This window comes from Drosophila erecta, unplaced genomic scaffold (assembly GCF_003286155.1).
Source record: "Drosophila erecta strain 14021-0224.00,06,07 unplaced genomic scaffold, DereRS2 tig00000092-arrow-pilon, whole genome shotgun sequence".
Taxonomy (NCBI): domain Eukaryota; kingdom Metazoa; phylum Arthropoda; class Insecta; order Diptera; family Drosophilidae; genus Drosophila; species Drosophila erecta.
In genome coordinates, this window is record NW_020825207.1 from 3,808,670 (window position 1) to 3,831,954 (window position 23,285).

The 23,285-nt window shown below is 46.4% G+C and overlaps 1 protein-coding gene across 3 annotated transcripts in view; it reads right to left on the bottom strand.

Annotated features, from left to right (window-relative positions):
* Positions 1-1,794: 1,794 nt before the first annotated feature.
* The window catches only part of LOC6547257 (Krueppel-like factor luna), a 114,622-nt gene continuing 93,131 nt past the window's right edge, over positions 1,795-23,285 (bottom strand). For all 3 annotated transcript variants that reach the window (XM_026980372.1, XM_001976107.3, XM_026980371.1), the window contains exons 3-5: positions 8,463-9,726; positions 8,251-8,397; positions 1,795-2,398 (exon numbers count right to left, since the gene is read on the bottom strand). In XM_026980372.1, the coding sequence (XP_026836173.1) occupies positions 2,223-2,398; positions 8,251-8,397; positions 8,463-9,726 (1,587 nt within the window). In that variant the 3' untranslated portion in view covers positions 1,795-2,222. The remainder of the gene's footprint in view (positions 2,399-8,250; positions 8,398-8,462; positions 9,727-23,285) is intronic.

Sequence of the window (23,285 nt, forward strand, 5' to 3'; positions counted from 1 at the left end):
TTACTATCCAATATCTGTTTTAGGATCTAAATTTTCCTTACGCTTTCGATTTTTAGTTTAAAGGTTTTCTATACAAAATATTTTATATATTCGGGATTTCTATTTTACGGTTTCGGTTTTTCGTTTCGGTTTTCTCTCAAAAGTTAGACTAAACTGATTGAAGCATTTTTGACACATCGTATTGGTATTGGTATTGGTATTGGATTTAGATTTGGATTTTCACGTATTCGTATTCATTAAGTATTGTTCAGTGCAATTTTCGCTTGGAAGCCAAACGGGATTCTGGAACTGGAAGAACCCCTTGGGGGGTCTATTGGGATTATCCGTTTTGTGGCGAGTTGATCTGATGATACATACAGATACATACAAATACGATAACACTCAAATGACACAAAGCACAAGCAACACCTTACATATGGATTTCGACCATGATTACAGACGAAATCTTCAAAATTCTCCACACATCTTCACATCGACAATCAGTGAGAATAAAGCTAGAAAATGAGTCAAACTGTATTTCGTGTTTGTATGTACATTAACATTTATATATATATATATCTCAAGAGCTTTACTAAATTCTTCGGCTCCTTTCTGGGCAATTGGAAAGGACTTCTTTCTTACTGAGCCCCATACGTTTTTCTATAGCATTTTAGTGCATGTGTGCTGCAGTTGATTACCTGCTTGACATTGGTTTTGGTTTTCCCATTATTTTTCTTTGCCTTAGCTATTTTGTTGTTGTTGTTCTCTGGATCACAGAATTTCTCATCACACAAACCATAATGATTGACCGATAACTCGATCAACGTTGTATACTTTGATGTCGTGTTTCATTTGCTGAGGGGTGCTGGTGTAAAATGATAAGTCCGTGGAAACATTCGCTTTTCACATACTTGTTCTTTATTTAAAAATAATTAAAAATAAACAAATCATTATAAACAAGAACGAGGAAATCATAAACTACAAAATAAGAAGCAGCACGCAAAATATAAAAGATCCAATGTAATTTTAAGTTTACCGCAAATCAAGAGGGTTCCAAAAAAATGATGCTTAGCTAAAAGGAATTGATTGATTTTTTTAAATTAATATTAATGAGGCACGTAAAGAAGAATTTGTATGTTAAGTCGAAGGTAAATTTTGTTTCGATTTTCGATTGAGAATACAAATTTTGATTAAATTAGTTATACATATCAAAATGTGTTCGTAATACTTTCCATCACTTAGGCAATGCATAAGAGAAATTGTTTACATTAAATAATTACGTATATTCATTAAAAACAGAGCAACCAAATTGCATCAATGTCATATTCCGAATATCAATTAAATTTAATTTAGGCATTTAATAGCTTATTTTATAGCTTTCCAATTTTGAGTGGTGCGGTGAAATGTGAAAATTTTCAGACCTAGGCAACACTTAAAATATATTTAAAATTAAATTAAGAAAATAAGCATTTCCATCGTTTTCTGTTTTCATTCGTTTTGTTTAAAACATATTTTGCACTTTTACTTCTTTCTTGTAATATTTGTGTTTCTATTTACGGATGCTGACGTATGAAACTAATTACTTATCATAATTCTTTACATGTACATATATTTTTTCTAGCTTTTAGTTTTTTGTTTTTTTTGTTTGCTTTTTTTTACATTTTCATTTTGGCAGTGTTCACATTATGAAAACAAAAATATTATTTTTAATTAAGTTACTATTTTTTTTGTATTTTTTTTTTGTAGCAAATGCTTGATTTTTGTTGCTGCTTTACTAAATAAAGAAATCAGCTTAGCTTTGGTAAATTGTACACAATTTTTGCTGTTTGTTCAGAACTTGCGGCTAAATGCTAGGTGTGATTGGGGAAATGCGATCAGGCTGCTAAAGCTTAAACTTATTCTTAGCAAGGCATTGAAACAAATCGAATTTGCAATTGAAACGATAACGACGATAACCATATGATAACGAAAACGATAACGGCGACAATAATGGCAACACAAATGTCAATCGGAAACAGTGAACTTGAATTTCCAACTTTGTGCTGTGTTGTGATGTTTTTCCTAGTTGCTTTTCCTTGATTACTTTCACACCCCTCTCTGCTCCACGAATAAAGTGGTTTTGATTAGCGTTACGCAAGTTTTTCATCGTTCCTTGATGGCACACAGTTTCCGCTGGATTCCTCCTCCTCCCCTCCGCCTCTGGATTTCCCGGCATTTTGTAATGGCCCTGCTTAAATCTCGCCTCACATGTGGCGCTTCATGTGCAGCGCCAGGTGATCGGACCGCGAGAAGCAGCGATCGCAGTTGCGGCACTTGAACGGCTTTGCACCTGTGTGTTTGCGGTAGTGGCGGGTCAGCTCGTCGCTCCTCGCAAACCTCCATTCACAGCCCTCCCAGGAGCACTTGTATGGCTTTTCACCTGCAACGGGAAGGAAAGGCGGAAAACTCGTATTAAATAAGTTACATCCACAATGGCAAAGCTAAAATGTGCACGAGAAAAATGGCTAAAGAATCATAGGTCTGGTCATATATATTTTTATATTATATTATACGGTTAGGTTTTTACTGAGCTCCCATACTTTTAACCAAAAAAAAAAAACAAAATATTTAAAGCGGCGCTGAAGTAGAGACGTTCGATGATCAGGCACCATTTGTCGGCCAAGCATCGCCGTATTTGGGTGCTGTGCTTGCGGTAGGACTTGCATCTCTCCCAAAGACCCAGAATTTTTCCCAGTGCCTAGAAATTGCCGCAGTGCAAAGTGGCTGCAATTTCTCCGTTGCTTCGCTGCTGCAGCACAAACAATAAAGCGCATAAATATGCGTGCTCTGGGAGGAAAAAAGGGATAGAGTTTGGGGAAACATTTTTTATTTAGCACGCGCCTGCCAAATGAAAAAACTTTTTCGACGCTGGCGCTCCACAGACGAGAAATATACATAAAGTAAAACATGAGTAAACAGAGGGCGGTGGAAACACGGGTAAAGCGGGCAAAACGCACAAACAGTCAGGAATTTAAGACAATTAAAAATGAAAAACTGTAAAATTAAAAGCGAACCAAAACGAAACGGAACGAAAAGATGCTAAAGTCGGCGTCGACGGTGTGCCAAGCGCGGTCCCTTGCCAACATTTTTCATGCGTGCCAAAAGCCTCAAAGGATACAAGCCGAGTAGCGCCAAAAGCCAACCAGAGCAGCATCCCGAACCAGAAACAGCAACTGAAACAGAGCCAGAATCAGAAACAGAAACCGAGCCATGGCGAAAACCAGCCAGCCGAAAGGAAAAGGAAATGCAGAAGTTGTAATTTCACACAAAGCAACAAAAAACGAAGAGGAACCTAAAAATGCGAGGGCCAGAGCGAGAACGACCTGAATAGAGCGGGGTGTAAAGCCGGCCAGTGCCAGAGCACACTGAAAAAATACGAAAACCTAGCCCGAGAACCCCCGAAAAAAAAAATGGGAAAATTATTTCAGTTTAAAAGACAAACAGCAGCCGAGGCAGGAAATTGCCGCCGTTGCTGCCGCTGGAGAAGTAGAAAAAAAAGAGGGAAAATGGAGCGAGATAACCGGCAAGTAGACGACGACAGCCAAGAAAAATGCATAAAGCTGAGTGGAAAACTTTGTAACGCATACCACACACACACACACACACACACACACGCACACATGGACTTGGCTTAAAACGTAATGCATGCGGAAATGTGTGATATTTCCGTGCTCAATTTCACATTATGCACTTGCGGCTTTCCTCCCATTTTCCCGCAGCCATTTTCCCCAGCCTTTCAACCCTTCCGCTGACCGGGGCTTGGACTTGCCGGCTGTCTTAATTTCCATTTGTTTACACTTGGCCATAGCTCAAGTCTCGTGCTTGTGCCACTGGATATGTGTTGGTGAGTTCTTGATAAATTTGCCCGTGAACGCCCTCGTATTGATCATACTTGTTTTTAACTTTAAAGTTTTTTATAGCTTGCACGGAATTTTTGGGAGATTTTTTACGATTTTGTGCTAGTTGGTGAATTTATTGGGGTAGGTATTGGTATTCATTCGATGATAAAAATGTGGCTTGAGCTGGCAAAAGTGACGACTATTATATTGGTGAGTTTTATGGTTGTTATTTTCTAGATAAATGAGATCTGGATTTGATCCTTGAACAAAGTGAAACGTCTTTAAGAAATGGTTGCCCATTATGTCGGTTCAATTGTATCGCTAAATATGTTGTTGATTTCGTTGGTGAATTTTATGGCTGTTGTTTTCTAGATAAATGAGACCTGTTTGTTGGTTGTTGAACAAAGTGAAACTTCTTTAAGAAATGGCTGCCATTTTGTTGGCTCAATTGTTGTTGATTTCGTTGGTGAATACCTTGGTGAATAGTGATTGTGTTGGAAAGCGCTGTATGTAGGTGCGTCTGATGGGAGTGAGTGTGGGTGACAGCCACTTGGACTTTGGCATGTTGTCAGAACTGTTTGGGAATCGAAGCATTTGGCAATAAATAAGGGGATGCACACTCGCACACATATCGTTGTCTTTGGCAGTTTGTTGGCTACACTCCTCTTGCTCTTTATCAGTTTTTCTCTGTTTCTGGCCATACCTCCTCTGGCTGCTCTGGCTGTGTAAATCAGCGTCAACTGCACAAAGTGCAGGCCCAGAGATCTAGGATGCGACCCCCAAGAGTCTCGTATTGAAGTGCATTTAAACGGCAAAAGTGCTGGCAGCAGGCGGTCGGCAATCCGAGGGCCAAAAGCAGCGATAAAGCACCCAAAATGGCCGTGTTATCTGGCCATTGAAGTGGCCCGGCAAAACGAAACGAAACCAAAAACGAAATGAAACCGAAACGAGCCAACAACAAAACGTAGGCGATGTGCCAATAACTGACTAATTGGATACCCTCTTTTGAAGAATTTAAATAAAGAAGTGCCTAAAAAAGTGCTGTACTCAGTTACAGTTTAATGAAATATATTTTGCACGAGCACTACCGATTTTTAAAGCATATATATGTTATGGGCGATCGGCATACCCTTTCCCTACCCTTTGCGAAGCACCCGGCGGACCTGGCCCAATAGTTGGCCATTACTCAGGCTCTGGATATTGGCCATTCCAACGGGCCAGGCCCAAAAGTGTGCAATGAGCTCGCATGTGGAGGAAGATGGTTTTCCACTCTCGCGTTTTCCCGCCCAGTGCAGCGGCAGTCCTTTAATTAGTTTTCATGGCAAGTCATCTGAGCTGACATTGTTAGCCGCGATGCAGCGCCACGGGCCTGGCCAAAACGCCAAAAAGCGAAAATGTCAGCCAGCCAGCCAGCCAGCCAATCGGCAACTGGGTTAAGCGATTTTCGCCTGCTTTTATTTCCTCCAATCGCGCCGAGACGTCGCCATGTTAATTTATTGAGCCGAACGCAGTTAAAACTTAACCCCAGCCGTTTGTCCGCATATATATTGATAGTTTCAGCTGCGATTCTGTGGCACTGGCAGGCCATAAAGCCCGCACTTGTAACTTGTTTAAAGGCAATAAGGAGGCGGCCACGATGGAGCACCGCCAATGCAACCGCTTAGCAAAAAAGTACAGAAAAAAAGGAGCAACGGAGCAACGGAGCAGCGAATGGAGCCAGTTAATATTTTATAAATTTCACTTGGCGCTGGGTTTTAATTTCGCCGGCAATAGGAAAGAATGCACCGGCGGGACATGCGATGTGGAAATGGAGGCGTTGGGAAAATGGCCGAGGAATCCCTTTTCCTCGATGGCTCGCCTTTTTATGGAGCTGCTCGATGCCTTCTCGGCTTTTGCACTCAACACAATTTTTATGGTCTGTTTGCGTCTTTTCACTTGATTGCACTTGTAATCTTTTCTTAACGGCTTCGGCGTCTTGGCGCTTTTCCTGCTTTTCCTGCTTTTCGTGCTTTTCCCGCTTTTGCCGGCTTTCCCAGACTCTGGTTGCATGCCACTCTGGCACTTTTATAGTCGCCCGCGTTTAACTAATTGAAATCGTTTGTGGCCAAAGTTTGCGAGCAGGATTTTATTTCGCCAAATGTCGCTTTAATTGATATTCAATTGGGCCGATAAATATATATATATGTGCGGTGGCCAGTGTGCTCGAATGGGTTTTCTAATTAAATGGCGACGGGCAGATGCAAATGGAAATGGAAACGGATAGAAGGCAGAAGCCACAGGAGGAAATGCAGGAAGTGCGCTCGAAAACCCAAATCAAATTAATTTCACTGTCTGTTCCGCCCAAATTCCCAGGCTAAATGTTCAAGGACACTGTTTGGCAACTAAATAATAGCTCGTCATCAATTATTCGCATGCGTCCGCTTTTCAAATGCGACAACATTTAAAGAATCCAATCCTCCAACTTGGCGCTCTAATGAAATTCTACGCTGAGCTGAACTGAGCTGAGTTCATTTGCCATGCAAAAAACGTAATTCATTATGTTTTCTTTAATTTAAAAACCTCGCCTAGTCCCCATGGTATCATTAAAATAATTACGTTTTCCTTTTTTCGCCCCAGCTCCTATCATAAAATTCTTTTTGCCCGCATTTTCCACGAGCTTTCCCGCTTTTCGGGGCCAAATCAAATGTTTCAATCTTATCGTCGGGCCAACACCTTGGCTTTTGATTTATTGGTCTCACCGGGTTTTGCTATCTGCCCGGCTGCACTTGCCAGTAGTTGAACATGTGTAATTAATTAAAAACTCCTCAGGTTCAAGGAGCACTGCAGAAGTTTTCCTTGCCAAAATTAACACTTAAAGCTGTTGTGGCAACAAAACAAGGCGCTGGCAACTTCTTCGCTTTTGCCCAAGATAAACTGAGAGTTATTAGCAAAAACTTTGACTGTTATGGATTTTTATTGAGCCAAAGGCTTCTGGCTTTCCTGTGGCAAGCGCAAACAACGGCGGCAGCAGGTCCGGAATTCGATGTTAATTAAAATGTTAGGCCCCAGCGACCGGGGGCCAAAGTAAATTTATAAATTGAGCAATATCCTGCGGCCGTCACAGAAAGTTGCTGCTGTTGACACTCGCCACAATGTGGCAGGATGAGCCCAGGCCTTGAGCTGCACATGAGTCGTCCTTATGTGCCTCTGCGATGGCCACGCCTTCAAGGGGCCATTTCAGCAGGCACCGAGCAGCTTTGACCAACATTCGGGCTCTGAGCAAACAAGTTACGGCCATTGTCGACTTGAGTGAGAAATTTGCGAGGCCTGAATTTCATTTTGCGGACCAAACAAAAGCACAAAATGCGACTTGGGACAGGCAGTGCCCACACTTGCATGCATAAGTAAGCAATCTCTTCAGTCAGAGGGTATCTTCGATTCGAGGCCAGACTTCTGGGGGATGAAAGGCTTGGCAACGGCATTGCAAAATCATTTGCCTGGCACTTGAGTGCGTGCCAAATGATTTGTTGGTGCCACCCCTCCATTTCCCCGAGCCGAAAACTGACAAGCCAAAACAAAGAATGAAGCTACCACAATTCATAAAGCAAGCTCCTAGTTGTGCAGATAGAAAAATCAGCCAGAAAACTCATTTTTCATGGGGCAACGAAAATGCTGCTCTCTTTTCTGATACGAAAGCAAAGCAAAGCTTTGGAAAATGGTGGCAAGGACTTGCGTTTTTCCTCTGAGTGCACAAATTTGAACTGAGTGCGCACAAATGTTGTTCGCCAGCAACTACAAACTTCTTTTTGCCCGCTTTTTGGCAGAACTTGAAATGGATTTTGGTTTTCTATTTTATGGGTTAAGTGTTTGCACACGCACACACCCATTGAAATCAATAGATTGCTCTCTCGTGTTCGAATGTGGTTGTAATAAAATTACATTTCAGCGCTTTGTGTGTGTGTGCGACCAATGTTTCATGTTTGAATTATGCGATTTTTATTGAAATTTCAAGCATCGTCTGCTGTCAGACGATGAGGCTGTTTTCGGTGCCCATGTCCGCCCCGCTCACATCATCCAGCCCATTGCATGTTTTTGGCCGCTTTTCCCGCGCGCGGCTGCAAGGCTGTGGCAAGGTGGCAAGTGGAGCGCCTGGACAAAGGACGGTGTGGCGCAAACAACGCAACATGTCACTCCCGCCTGTCCCAGGCAACTCTGCCCAGGACATTGTTGTCGCAGGCCTCTGATTTATTGGGCAGCTGCACAGCAGTTTGGGGCAGGTGCGCTCCGGATTTTCCGGCCCCTTCGCAGGGCGCACGCTTTAATTGCCGTCTGTGGCAGTGGGAAATGCGGATCTGTCAGTGGCACACACTTCTCGCCGCACTCATTCAGTGCACTCGTATTGGGGGCCACTCACCTGTGTGCGTTCTTTGGTGGGCCTTCAGGTGCGAGCTCTTCGTGTAGACTTTTTTGCAGCCCAGAAACTGGCACTTGTGTATCCGCCGCTTGGCGTCCGGGCTGTGATCGCTGTGATGTTGGCGCGGGTTGTGCGATTTGGAGGAGCCTGAGCCAAAAAAGAAGGAAGAAAGGGTGAGCTGCTGAACTGGGTCAAGTGTGGGCCAAACTCACCATTCGTCGACTTTTCAGCCCGCTGCGAAAGCACCTGTTGCTGCGGCGTCGCGTTGCTGCTGCTGCTGCTGCTGGTGTTGCTGCTGCTGCTGCTGTTGGCCGCTGCACTGAGCACGGCGGCCACATTGGCATTGCCGTTGTTTTGCATTTGGATGACGCGGGCCAGACTGATTCCGGCCGCTCCCGGCTTCCCGTTGGCCGTCGTCAGCCGGACGATGGTGCTGCGCGGAATGTTGCTGTGTGTGGGCTGGTCGCTGCTGCCGCTGCTGCCGCTGCTGCTGATGCTGCTGATGCTGCTGCTGCTGCTGTGGCTGCTGCTGCTGCTGCTGCTGTTGCTGCTGATGCTGCTGCTGCTGCTGCTGCTCTTGGGCGAGTTGCTGCCGGCGTTGCTGTGGCCCAGGGCCTGTGGCGATATGCTCAAATGCTGGACGGCCAGCTGCTGCTGCTGCTGCTGCAGTTGCGTCATAGTGGGATTGCTCTGGCTGGTGAAGCGCAGGATTGCTGTAGCGGGTGCGTTGTTGCTGGGCTGCGGATGCGACTGCTGCTGCTGCTGCTGCTGCTGTATCAGAGCCGCCAGATCGTTGGCCTCCAGCTGCTGGGCGTAGTTGTGGCTGCGCAGGTTGGACTCCGGCGACGAGGGCGGCGTGAGCGTGGGCAGCACAAAGTCCTGGACGTGGCCCAGGTGCATTCTCGCATTGCTGCCCGGGTGGTTCTTGGCCTGGACCACGCGCACCTTGATGCCCGGCGCCGAGCTGTTCCTGGAGCTCACTGTGATGGTGCTGCCACTGCCCAGGCTGCTCAGCGAGCTGGGTATGATGTGGCTGCTGCTGCTGGTGGTGTTGCCGTTGCTGTTGCTGCTGCTGCTGCTGCTGCTGCTGATGCTGCTGCTGTTGCTGGTGGGCGTCATGTTGCCGGCGCTGCCGATGCTGGGATTGGGCGAGATGGCCGAGGGCGGAGCGGCGAGCAGCACACTCAGCTTGTCGTCACAGCCCACGTCGTCGTCCTCCTCGTCGATGCGCTCCTGCTTGACCAGCACCGAGCAGCTGAGCGCCTGGGAGCCATTGCTGTCCCAGGAGGTGCCCGAGCAGTTGGACGAGACCGAGGAGGTCGTCGAGATCGTGTCCAGGTGCTGCTCCTTGATCTTCAGCTCCTCGAGCAGGCGGGCGGGCGTGGAGAATATGTCCCACGGATTGTCCAGATTGCCGTGCATCTTCTTCTGCAGCTTGGGCTCATCCCGCAGATAGCGCTCCAGTTCGTAGCAGGTCTGCGAATGGAACAAGCGAAAAGGAAAGTTCATGAAAAGCGGTCCATTAGGGCCTAATGGCTGCTGTGGCCAAATTCAATTTGCCGGCATTTTCGAGCACATTAAGCCGATAATTTAGGTACGCTGCCCGCTGCCCGCGGCCAGAAACATAAACATAAATTTCAAATTATGCTCTATGCCCGCGCCGCAATTACAGGTAATAATTTTGAGCATGGGATTTATTCCCCGGCTGCATACTTTTGGGCGCCCCACTGCCCCTAATGGAGGCGACAATTAAGTGCACATGAAAGGCTAACCAGCTCGCTGTTGTGGGTGGTGGTTCAGTGGCTCAGTGGTTCAGTGGTTGGGTGGTGCACCGCCGGCGGGCGGCTCCTTTGATCTGCGCTTCAGTCGAGCGAACTCATTTTGCAACTCGTTGCAAGCGGTGTGCGCACGGCAAACAGCAAACTGCAAACATGCCGCCGGCGTGTGGCACGCCCCTTTGATGCACTGCTTGCAACAAGGGCGGCCACCTTTTTGCGCACAGTGACTGGCGTTCCTCTTAAAGTCGCCCAAGTCACCCCAGTCACCCGAGTCGCCACAAAATTGGACACATGAAGCGTGTGTCGAGCAGCCCAATTGGGGGAAGCTCCAATTTGATTGGGGCAGCTAACAAATCTTGTTAAGTGCGTTGCAAGGCGCACAAAAGCAATGAGTCGGAATAAGCAGCCGCATCAGCAAAAGCGTCGAGGAGAATCCGTTTTGACCATTATGCCGGATCTCACACATGCCCGCCGCGTAAATCACTCGAAGTGTTATTTCAAGAAAATAATTGCAACACATAAATTTGCGCAACCCTTTCTGCCACCGCCCTCCCCCTCCCCGCAGCAAAAGTGGCATAGAACAGGGAAAACTATAATGGTTTATGAATCGGGATAATGGCTGAGGGTCCCTGGATCGGGCTTAGACTTTCGGTTTTGGCCTCAGCACACACAACACATGATTAATGGGCGGCTGCTGCCGCTGCTGCTGCTGCTGCATTTTCCGCACGCTTTTCCTCTTTTATTTTCACTCAGACAATGGGGGAATCTTTGAGCTGAAATCTAAATAAAATGTTACATGCGCGCAATGCAAAAGCAATTTGATATATTGTTTTGGGGGGCGTTTCGGGGCAGTGGCAGTGGCAGTGGCAGTGGCAGTGGCAGTGGCAGTGGCAGTGGCAGTGGCAGTGGCAGTGGCAGTGGCAGTGGCAGTGGCAGGTGGCAGGTGGCCAAGGGAAGTACTATCAAAAATGGCATTTTGATTTATGCCCCGCCGCTTTCGCTGCTCGCGGCAACGGCGATGCTGCAAACAAATCACGTGGGCCAACAGGCCAAAGATTAGACGCGACTTTCAAATTGCTGCCGGCGAACAAGCACTGCCGTGTAGATACATAGATACATAGATACTCGCACCTTGAAACACCTGATTGATGGCCGGCGGGAGTGCAGTTCAGGTCCTGGCCAATTTATAGAAACCAATGACAGCTTGGCTGGCTGCTTTTTTCCTTGGCATGGATTTGGATGGGATACAACAACATGGCAAGCTGGTCGCCAGGCTAAATCCCAATTATCCTCCATCGCTGGCTGGGCAATTAGGATAATTAGCATTGTTGCCAGGGCGGCTATTGTTGTTGGCCAGTTAGAGTTTGGCCAGCAAACTAAATGCATGGATTTTAATTAATGAGTAAGCCACAGGCAGATATTGCATGCTCTGTTGCCGCTGCAAATGGGTTCGAAAATGCGAATTATTATTGATAAGTGGCAAATCTAATTGCAACCACTTGCTAACCGTCACTTTGAAATATGGCCAGTCTTCCATTGGCCTTAATGTGGCAGTGCATGGTCCGAAGGCCGGATTAAATGAGTGTATAAGCCGACTAGTGGCTTTTATGGCCAACAATTCGGTAGCTGCGTTGAATAATATGCGTAATACCCGTAAACAACGTGCATGCATGTATATAATTATGGATATTGACGGGTTTCCTACTTAAGCCCTTAACAACAGCAAGAAGTACACTTAGCAGCAGATTGAAGAGGCCAAAAGTTGACTCTTTGTTGTAATCAACATAATTATTGTTGGCGCAAACTTCCCCAAAAGGGAGGAAAACATTTTCCCACCATGTGTGTTTGTGTGCGAGAAAAACTTTTCTACTTTCTTAGCAAAACTTTTTTTCTCCGCTGCTCATTTGTGTTTAATAGAAATTTATTTGCCCGTCCAGGATGCATGGAAGCAAGGGACAAAAGTCCATTTTACTGGTGCGCGGGTGACAAGAAAACACTTTTGCGCACTTTTTGCCAGCAATTTATGTCGCTCCACTTTGGGCCACATAAAAATCCTCATTTCCGTGGCGTTTATTTGCCGTCTGCCTTATGTTTCGTATTCCATTTCTATTCCGGCTCCTGTTACTGATCCTAAATTGTGGTTTCCCCATTTCCCACTTTGCTTTTTTCCACACTTTTTGGAGTTTCCCGGAACCGGGTTTTAACTCTGAGCTGGTTTATGCGATGCACTTAGGCGATGTGGTGACAGCTGCGGTTATTAAAACCTGCAAATTGTATTTATATCCCCCCGGCAAAGTGGGATTCCAGATTTTGACAAGCCGGAAAGAAAGAATAGACATATTTCGGCATAAATTTATTGGCCCACAGCTTACCAGAGCAGACCAGCAATTCTGCCCGTAATTTGCAAATGCGAAGGATGTTGGCACACTTTCAGGCTAAACTTGTTATTGGGGAAATAACTCAGCCCCCCACAATGGAAAGTGGGGGAAAAAAGGAATACTGAAAGGAAATGCTTAAATTTTTGCAATTATCTAGCCGCAAATTGTTTGCCTAGTCTAGAGCATTTGAGTTCTCAAGAGAATCCCCCATTGTGTGCGGCACGAGCAAATAAAATTTTGAGCCAAACCGGATGAAATGAAATGTTTGCCCAAGGACCATGCGATCCAGGACTTTGGTGGCAAATTGAATTTGGCCACAGCAAATAGAGTCTGTCATTTACCGGGGCTCGCAAGTGTGTGTGTGTGTGTGCGCACATGCTAATGTAAAATAAAAGCATGCGATTAAATTTAATTATCCTGCATGTTTATTAAAGTCCACAAATGCGATGCTATGGATGGGCGGAATATCGCACAATTGGGAGAGATTTCAAGTATTTGTCTGGTTGCCACACTCTCACACACACACACACACACTCGCAGGGGAGTGGAAAATACCGCTGGCTTTTGGGGCATTCCCAGCGGGATGCCACGCCCCCGGCCGCCGCCCTTGGTGGGCGGAACATATTTAATTATGTGTGTAATTGAAAAAGACGCAACGGCAGTTAGGGAACATACGCATGCCTCAAGGAAAAGCTGCTGTGCGAGAAAAATCAAGCCGTGACTATTATGCGGCACATGTCTGTGTCCTGAAGTGTCCTGAATGTCCCGCTGCGATTTGTGCCTGTGTGTGTGTGTGTGTGTGTGTGCCTCTCCTCAGTGCGTGTCTGTGTATTAGAAAGACATTAGCAGACGACAGCGGGCGGCAATGGCCCTGCGGTTACGAAAATGCCGAGCAGCCAACCCAAGGACAAGGACGAGGACCAAAATCCAGGACCTGGAGCATCTGTGGGCGCCGAAAAGCGCGCTACACCAAATACAATTTCGACTTCTGCATTATGTCATTTAATGAGCCATAATTCCGAGGAGAGCGCCAAACCCGAGGCCCGCGGGAAATGTTTGCGTACATTTTTCCGCTTTCCATTTGGCCGCTTGAAAGTTTTAATGAACGAATCGCAATGAAATTATGCCAACAATTAATGCCGCCCAAGTGGAGGCAAAGTAAGCACTTTAAGGCATTGTAAATCGGCTGCTCTTTTCAAATAGATATTTCCAACGACCAGCGAGACAAATTTCCCTACAAGACAACCAAGGCGTATATATTTATACAATCATTGTAATTTCTGTTGGCTTTCTGCTTGGAAAGGGAATGTTTATGAGCAATCATAACGTGTGCAATTGCAATTATGCTATTTATTCACATAGCTGGACTGGGGCGCCAAGCAGTCATACTAAAATTCCTACGCAATTCGAAATCGTTGTAATGATTGCAGGTGCAAAATGATGGTGCAGCATGCGACTTACATATTTATATCAGTGCACACATGCCTGCAGATTACACACGGATTGATACGTTTCATGTGTCGCTTGGATTGCAACTATTGTTTTCAATTTACGTCCTGCTGTGCAGCCGCCTCCTGGCCAAGAGGTCCTGGCGAGGGGCATGCAGCTCCTTGTTATCTGGCTGTCAGCTAAGTGACTTCTTAATACGAGGGTGTGCGGCGGGGCTGGGGCAAAAGTGGCTGCCATCTCTGGAGTTGTAAGTGCACCAGCAGCAGCAGCAGCAGCAACAATATCAGCCAGTCACTAGTCACTCGATTTGGCAATAACAATAAGCCAGACAAGGAGCTGTGGGCCAGCGGGCGGTCCGATGGCTGATGCTGGCTAGGAGGTGACAGACGACAGGGGCAGGACGCAGCGGGATAATTGAATTATTGGCATTATCACTGCATTTGCACTTACAGCCAAGCTCGAAACACGCTTCAACTCCTCAGATGCCTCGCACCCAGCAGCTTGGCCAACTTCTCCTGCTCACTCAGCCACATTACAAAGTGTAATGCGTTGATTTACTTGACCTGCCCGTCCCGCCGAAGCCGCTGCAGTTGTTTGTCAGTTTGTTTGTTTGTTTTTGGGTGGAAAGTGCACTTAAGCAACTGAGCTGGAGAGTCGGCAAAAGCGTTGCATAATTCCAGGCATTATGCTAATTTCGGAAAGGAACTTGCCACACACACAAGTAGTGCTGCTTGAAAGGAGTTGGCAGGAGGATCACTTTCGCCCGCAGGCAATCGAAGGACTCTCGAGTGCGAGGAGCCCAAAAGTGTCGCCCGGAAAAGTGTGCTATCGGAAAGAAGGAAACCGAGGAAAAGTAGTAAGTAAGCAAGGACGATGAGCGGGGCAACTAATGCGTTGTACGCGCCGCTGAATTTAAATGAGGAATTAATGCGTACATTATTTCCAACCCTCCTTTCGCCAGCCGCGCCGCCGACTATGCAAACATTTTGCCACTTTCCACTTGCCACTTGCCACATGCATTGTGCCCCGCTTCGCTTTCGGTTACAATTTCGGTCTTCCGTATTCTTTCTCGCTGCCTGGCCCGCTTCGATTACGAGCTCCTGGGCTCCTTGGTGCGCCACCACCACTCAGCCACTCCCACCATGCCGCCATCCCGCCCAGATTGTCTGCCCCCGCCATTAGCTTTGAACTTGATGTTATTTGTGCGGCAGAGGCAAATTGCGATGGCTCCCCTTGTTCCTTAGTCCTTATTCCTTGTTGCCGCCTGCGCCCCTTCACGCTTCGCTTCGTCATTTTGCGGCATGTTGCCGCCTTGGCCCGGCCTAAATGACACTTTGCCCAAATGATGACGCTGACAATGATAATAAATAAATTTAACGCACTTCCAGCGACTCGCGCCCTCATCCCGAAAGTCGTAGCCAATGTCATTTGCATTTTTTGTGTGCTGTAACCGAAATGAAACTTTATTAACGGCCCAGTGTTGCCATGTCCTGGCATATTGTCCACATTGCCGGCATTAAAGCCGAGGCGAAACTTTTAAATTCTGCGAGAGCTTATCGGGTCCGTTCTGCTTGGTCTGCTCCAACTAAATCCAGTAATCGAGTAATCGAGGGGCAGAGCCAGAAACAATCACAATTTGCACATGACTGCCTGGGAAAATGCGCCTGTGTGTGCACTCTGTTGCAATTAAGAGTTGCAGCCACATTTCAGCAACTATTCCCGCACTCGCAACAGTCGATACATCCACTTAGTAGGCAATTACATTTCATTCCGATCTGAATCGAAATCGAAATCGAAATCCGAGTCATAAGCCATGAACCCAGCCGGATACACAGGCCAAAAATTATTTAGCACATTTAGAGGCGGCCACAAAATGCGCACACATTCAATTGGAAGGACCGCACATGTCCTGTTCCAGGAATTGGATCTAATCCGCCTGTCCCATGGCTGTGGTGCCAACGACGACACAGAGATTGTAAAACGTATAGAATAAAGACAAAAGCTTAATAACTGAAGTCCGCTCCACTGCCACCACCACTACCAAAAGTACTGCCACTACAGCTGCCTGCTGTCCTTGTCCTTGTGTGACAATAAAAACTAATTTTTGGGTCGCATTAAAGGATACACGTAAATGACAAAATAAGCACACACACACATGCACACAACACACTTATTACACACACAGCGACAGCGGACTGTCTGAGTTTTTGGGGAGCCCACAAAACTGTCGAGACGAAAAATGCAATTTCTGTGGTTTTCATTTTTAGGACAGACCATATGAAAGCCACCCTTCCTTCCCTGCGCCAAAGCACGAAGGTGGAACATTTTCAGTGTCTATTATGGCATTGAATGGATTTTGTGCTGAGTCCCCTGATCCCCAAGTTTCCCCCGCGCAGCCGCCCACCATCAACATGTTCATCGTTCAGTGTCTGCTTAAGTGTTTGTCTAACATTTTGTGGCTTATAACTATCATGGCTTATGATATTGACCCAAAACATGTTTAACAACGCATTTTGTCTGTGCACAAAAACCGAAAAATGTTTCATTCTCTATGCGGCGAGTGTGTGTGAGTGTGCGAGGGTTTTATCGGCTCAATTCATCGATTGCTGAAACGGAAACGGAAGCGGAGAGGTGACCCCACATAAATAGGAAATTTGTACACAAAGCAGGTTTTTTTCCCAACGAATGTCGCACGATAAAAGTAATAATGTTGGGGAGCCCGAAAAACGCTCTTAACAGCAACATGTGTCCGTGTCCCGAAAACTTAATTGCTGGCCAAAGTGCTTTTGGCTGGGAGTAGGCCAAATGAAATGAGATTACACTAAACAAGCGAGTTTAAGGTCAAGTTTCTGCTGCCACTGTGTGGGACAATCAAATAGTGGCAACAAGCCTAACAACATTGCTGTGCGACCAGCAGATCCACAAAAGTTGCCTGTCCGAGTGCAAAACTAACAAAATTGGACCAAGTTTACCGCCTCCCTGGGCAGGCGAGATTATGTAAGCGGGGGGAGGAGGGCCAAGGCATAAGATAGGAACATGGCCATAAAGTTCAGTTAGCAGCCACCCCCTGCCGAAATTTGCATAGAGCAGGCAATTCCCGGGAAGAAAGTGGCCAAAACCCGGAGTGGAGCGCTTGTAGCCCGTGTTCGTTAACTAAAATACGATTGTATTTTATGCAGCGTGTCATGAAATATGCGACACTGCTTACATTTCATTTACACGCAGTGCGGGGGCCTGGAAACACACACATTTGCATAGGGGGGTTGGGTGGCCAAGTGGGCGGTAGGCGGTGGGCGTGGGGCTTGCAGCATTTGTGTGTGCAAAATTTATGCGAGAATTGCGCCAAATGCTGCAGTTGACATCGACCATCCAAGAATTGGCAAATATTTGACCGCTTTGCAGCTCGCATTTGCAATTCTATTGCCCTGGCGAACGAGTCCTGCAAAAGGATCAGGGCAGAGCAACCGCAGGACACGAGCTGAGCCGTTGTCTTTAAGCCGAGACTCGAATAAAAGTGGCCATTAGTTGCACTCCATTTAACCAGCAGCTCCACAGGGGGCGACGTGAAAAGCAGGATACATACGAGTCGAAACAGGTGCAAAAGTGGCAGCAAGAAATTGTGTGGCAAAATGCCACAGCATCGCCTCGTTCGCATTCATCAAGGCTCGTTTTTAATCCATTATGTGTCGGCGACATAAAGATTTAATGAATCGTAAACCTGAGTAATTGCCTGGCCAGCAGCAACAGGTAGCAGTAGCCGGCATCCCGGGCATCCCGGGCATTTGGGCCATTGATTTCCTTGAGTGCACAAGCGTATCAGCTTGCAGTTTTCTCAAGTGAATTGGCGCAAAGGTAGTAGGAAAAAGTACTGCTGAACTGGAAATCGCAGGGAAGCCGTGGAAAAGCGTGTGAGCCGATTGTTGCTGGTGGTGTTGCATTGAACCACGGCAATTAGCAAGTGCACCTTTTAAGCCCGACTAAATCGGTGCACATCAACATTCAATTCGGCTGTGATGCCAAAGCCCCCAAAAATAAACGAAATATCCAAAACAGCTTGGCAGCCAAGTGAGCTGAACCCACACTCCCGGCCATCTTTCAACTGCTTTAAGCCACTTTGAATGCAGTTGGCCAGCGGCAACTAAGCCGATTAGTTGCAGCACTGCACCAACGAAACCGAAACCCTGGCAAAGCTGTTGCTCCATGGCCATTAAAACGAAATTGCAAATACGATTGAGCCTACTTTCTGGCGCTTGAGTGCCAACAATGTCGGAGTTCCTGGGTTCACGGGTTCACAGGTTCAGGTCAGCACAGGTGTGTTGCTCTCGGCCCGAACAGGTGTCCTTTTTGGGGGTCAAGGCTTAATTAATGCACTGCCGGCTCGCCGACACCAAGCCATTCGGCAATTATTTGAGCAACTTTGCGAAACCGGAGATGAGCTGTTTGCCTGACACCTACTGCATGTGCATATAGAACGAGCTCCGCCTTTACGGTCACTTTTGCGGCAATTTTCACCTGTCCGCGTCACTATTCTATTTTTCCAACCACAAATACTGGCATCCTGCGCCGTTGGCCTGCCGTGTGTTTTGCCCATTGTTTTTTATGATTTTTTAGTTTTCCCCAACAGCTGCTGCCTGCCCGAGGCTTTGGGTGTTGATTATTGGACAACAAAACTGCGCTACAAGCAAAACGAAAAACCTGGCTATAAAAAACGGGCGGGGTGATGGGGGCCGGCATAAAACAACCACAATGTCAGAAGGCAAAAATCGAACGAGTCGAGGATGTTGCTACCAATGTTGTTGCAATGTTGAATTGACCCCAATCAAGCCGGTTGCTGTTTGCAGATAGCCATTGTTTCTGTTGCTGTTTTGGCTCGTTTTACACATTCGCCCCAACCCCCGTCCACATACGCTTTTCAGCTGGTCGGGAAAAAGGGGAATGGGGGAAAAGGGATGAAAATTGAGGAAAATCCAGCCGAGAGGATGGGCAGCGCGAGCCGCAGGGCAAGCAATTGATATGCTCCGTGAAACTTTATTGCCAACGAGAACGGAGAATTGACCATTGGCCAGCTGGTATTCCTGGTTGTTTTGGCCCTTGTTGTTTCTGGCCGCTGCTGCATGCACCATTGAATGCGGTTATTTAGATAAAAGTGCTCGAAATTACAAAACGCCATGGATGCCGACGCTCTCGATGTCGACTAATTGAGGCGCACGAATGGTTCGGTTCCTCAGTTCCTTTAAGCGGAATCTCGGCACTTTAAGCCACAAGGCAGCAGCTACCCAGCAGCTGAATAATGCACGAGTTTTGGGCCAAAAGCGCACAAAAGCCCAAAAGGCAGGGCAAAAAGGGCGCCAAAATATATATCCAACATATAGCCAAATACAAATCCCGTAGTATATGTTCATATACTTGTATATGTGCGGTGCGAGCCAAATGGAAAATAAGGCCCAAAGCCAAAGCGAAAGAAGGGAGCCAGATAGCCACAGTTCGTCGGACCGCAATGCTGAAAAGGAAGTTGCTTAATTAAAAGCGGATATTAGCAATTACAAGCCACAGCCAAAAGGCAGCAGACAGCAGGAGCGAGAAAGAGAGGCAGCAAAGAGTGGGAAAGAGAGCGTCCGATGGAGGGCAGTTCCAATGAAACGGAAGTAAATGAAATGGCATTGAATGGCAGCCAGATAAACTGTGGGGAAATTAAAAACGCGTATGCCCGGGTGGCAAAGAAAGTGGAGCGTTGGCAGGCCAAAAGGACCTAGACCATAGACTCTAAGGCCCAAAACATGGCGTCTTTTGGCTCTGACTCGGTTTTCTCCCTTCTGGCCTGGTTTCCATTTCGCTTTTGACATTGTCGCACTGCCTGTTTAATTTCACTCGGTAGGAAGCGGATGGGCCGGGCAAAAAAGGCAGCGAAAAGGTGCGCCCCCAACATAATTAGGTTATCATTTTGCTGCTGGTTTTGCCCCAGCCGCCCCAAAAGGAAAAACCAGAAAAGGTTGACAACAACGGGAGTCCGTAACAAGCGCAAAACGCAGCGCGTAATTGTTAATGGGTTTTACGGCTCTGTTAGCCCGGATTTTTTTTGTATATAGAGTATAATTTTGCTGTTCTACGCGGCCTTCTTTTATGTTCTGGCTGCTGTTTTTGGCCCTGATTTATGCTGCGACCCAAATGTACAAGGCAAATAAATTATGCATTAGCTGGTTGCTTGTTATCCGCCCGCTGCTTTCACCTGACCTCGGCTCGGATTCGCTGGGCTGTTGTAATTGAATCGCAGTGCCAACAATCCGCAAGTGAACATTCATCCAGGTACACTCGCATGTGTATCCAAGCCGGAGCCAAACCAAATGCCATCGGGGATTTGGCCGCCATTTGTCTTTCCATCGGCTGCTTGACATTTCTGCCCTCTGCCCCTTCGTGGCCGTTTTAATACCTTAAATTTGCAACAAATCGCTGACAATAATTCGCACATGGCACTCAACAGGAATAAATTACGGGGACACATTGCAGCGCAGCCATATGGAAAAAACGCTCGGCTGAAACAAAAGCGAAAACGAATGGCGAGTGGAGGAAAAACGGGCTGGGTAAATAAAGGGGACAAAAGGAAAAGCCTGTAATGGCGCATCTGCTGGGGCAAGCGCTTTTCCAGAGCCCCACTCCTGCAACTCGCTTTCCATTACCCGTCTCGATGGCAACAATTGATGGACGTCAGCGCCTCGCTGGCCCAAAAAAGAATTATTAAATTGATCGATGGCCATAAAAAATATGCGAAAAGGTAAACTGCAGAGCGCTGAAAGGCTTCGGCCAGGTGTCGACAACAAAAGGTGGCGCCAATTGATGCAATTCCCGCAGCACCAACTCGATCAAGTGTCCAACAGACGGAATGTTCGACAAAAGGGTCGTTTACTTACACTCGCAACTGCCAAATTGCAGGAAGTCGAGAGATATGACTTGAAAAATATGTTTGCGAACACCGAAACGGTTAAGGTATTCAAATGATCCGCAATCATGTAGCATTAATAAATTATTGGGAAAATCCAGAGCACATCACACAACTTGGAGCAGAAAATAAGCAGGCCATTTCTGCACTGATAGCGGCCAAGCCGGCTTTTGGCCTTAGATTCTTGGCCATAGTTTACGAGGGCCAAAGTTTTGCACGTCCGCGGCATAAATTCAAAACATGTCGCACTCATATATGAACCGCCATCCAGCAGCAAGTGCCCGTGCTACGTGGCATGCGGCATGTGGCATGTGGCACTTGGATGTGAGTGCGGATTTGGAGCGTGCTCTTGGCCAGAATGTGGGCCAAAGCGGGGAAATTATGGACGCGTTACTTATGCGTGACTAGATGCAGCAGCCACCAGCAGCAATCCAAAAACGAGTACGAAGTGTGTAATTGCACATTACGCTTGTCCTGCCAAAGGCAATGGATATACCGCTGCAACTTTCGTTGGCTTTTGTTGGCTTTCATTTCGTCGTGTTAACAAATATTACGTATACGCAGTGCTGCTGCTGCCAGCGAAAGCAATTTGGCAAAGCAAAGTTCCACACAACCGAACTGGAGGGGGCGGCTCGCATTCGAGTTGATGAAATTGGAATACATCCAAAATGAAAATTAAATTCAACAATTTGCGGTTGTTTTTAGCTGTTTGTCTGACGAGCAAAAAAGAATGCCAGCCCCACCACAGCTATGAGCCAAAAGGGGTGGTGCACAAGTGGGCTATCACTCCCCAACATTTTATGTGTGTGTGTGTGTGCATTTACATGCGGAAATGTGCAATTTGCCATTTCTCTGATTGTTTTTGAAACTCAGCAGCAGCTCGTTCTCGGTTTCTGGCTCTATGTTCAAAGTGAAAGTACCAGTCAGCATTTCTGTATTTTTTTGAACAGCTTTTTCAGCTGCTCTTCGACAGGAAAATGCAGCAAAAGTGTTGCTTGTTACTTTTATTGTTTTGCACGGAAATTAATTGAGTGCATATTTGTTCACGCTTTTGAAACTGTCAAAATCCACTAATAGATACACTCGCAAATCGCCACTCAGGTGAGTTGCATCAAAAATGATTGAGTACGCTTGGCCCAAATGCCGTGTGTAATTTAATGGTAATTACGTTTTCAGCACACTCTTGGCATTGTAGCAAATTTCATTGTTAGCGTTGAGCTTTTCCAACCGTTTTCCCGCCCCACTTTCATTTTTGGGCGGCAGAACCAACCGCAGCGGCAATTGCCGATGTCATTTCCATGGTTTGTTGTTTTTCTTGCTGCTGCGGCTGCTGCTGCTGCTGCTGCTGCTGCAACCGTGTGCCAAAAATGTTGTAAAATTTTGCAACTGGCTGCTTGCCGGCATTGTTGTTGTTGTTGGTGTCGCCGCTCTTGCGGCAAGCAGCGAATGCCATAAATTAAGTGCGGCAACAACGGCGACAGCCAGTGGAAAAGCAGCCACATGACAGCGGTAGAACGCAAAAAGGTAATTTTGCGAGTGGGAAAATGCAGCAGAACTCAGTTTCAGCAACAGCAGCAACAACAGCTACGTTGACAACAATGGCATTGTGGAAAATGCCTGAAAAGCGAAGGAAAATGCACAACATTTGCATGTGACAATTGCAGACATGTGGAATAACATTATGAACTGCAGGCAGAAAGCAAAACTAATTACGAGAAAAGTTCTGAGAAATCATAAGATAAAGCTGTGGCAAAACTGCAATGGTGTCACAGTCACAAAAACTAATTAAGAAAGCAATATTTTCGAGACCTTTCTTTGTGCCACAAACACATTCCACAGCCTACCAGTTTGACCAATTAAGAAATAAATTAAGAACTGTCCGGCTGGTCGCTTTCTTTTTTTTGTAAACACATCCATGCCAGCGAATTTAAAGCTGAGTAGAGGAAAAGCTAAATGAAGTGATTTAAATTTGGAGCAACGCCCTAAATGAAGGACTATTTACCGGATTTCATGAAATTCGAAAACGTAAATAATTAAATCGAATGAAAAGGAAGCCATTGCGGGCGATGGGAGATACAAATGTAAAATGCATCAAAACATTTTAAATATTTATGGGTCAACATGGAAATATGGCAGAAATGTGTGCAGCGACCTCAGTGAACATTTTCAGTTGCCAGTTGCCAGTGGCATCTCCGCACCTTGTGAAATTCGAAAATTTCTCGTTTAGTCGATGCTGTCAGTGGAAATTTATATTTACTAACTGCATATTAGACCGCAGCAACGATATGAAGAGCCCTCGACAAAACGAGAATAATTCGCATCGTGGTAGCGGCATGGAAAAAATTATTAAATTGCCTGCCACACACGCATACATACGAGCTAGAGATACTGCAATGCGAGATGAGGTGGCGCACAGAGAGATTGCCTGTGGCATACAGGCAATTTGTTGCATGGCATCAAATATGCAATAAATCTAACTGCTAAATCAACAAACAA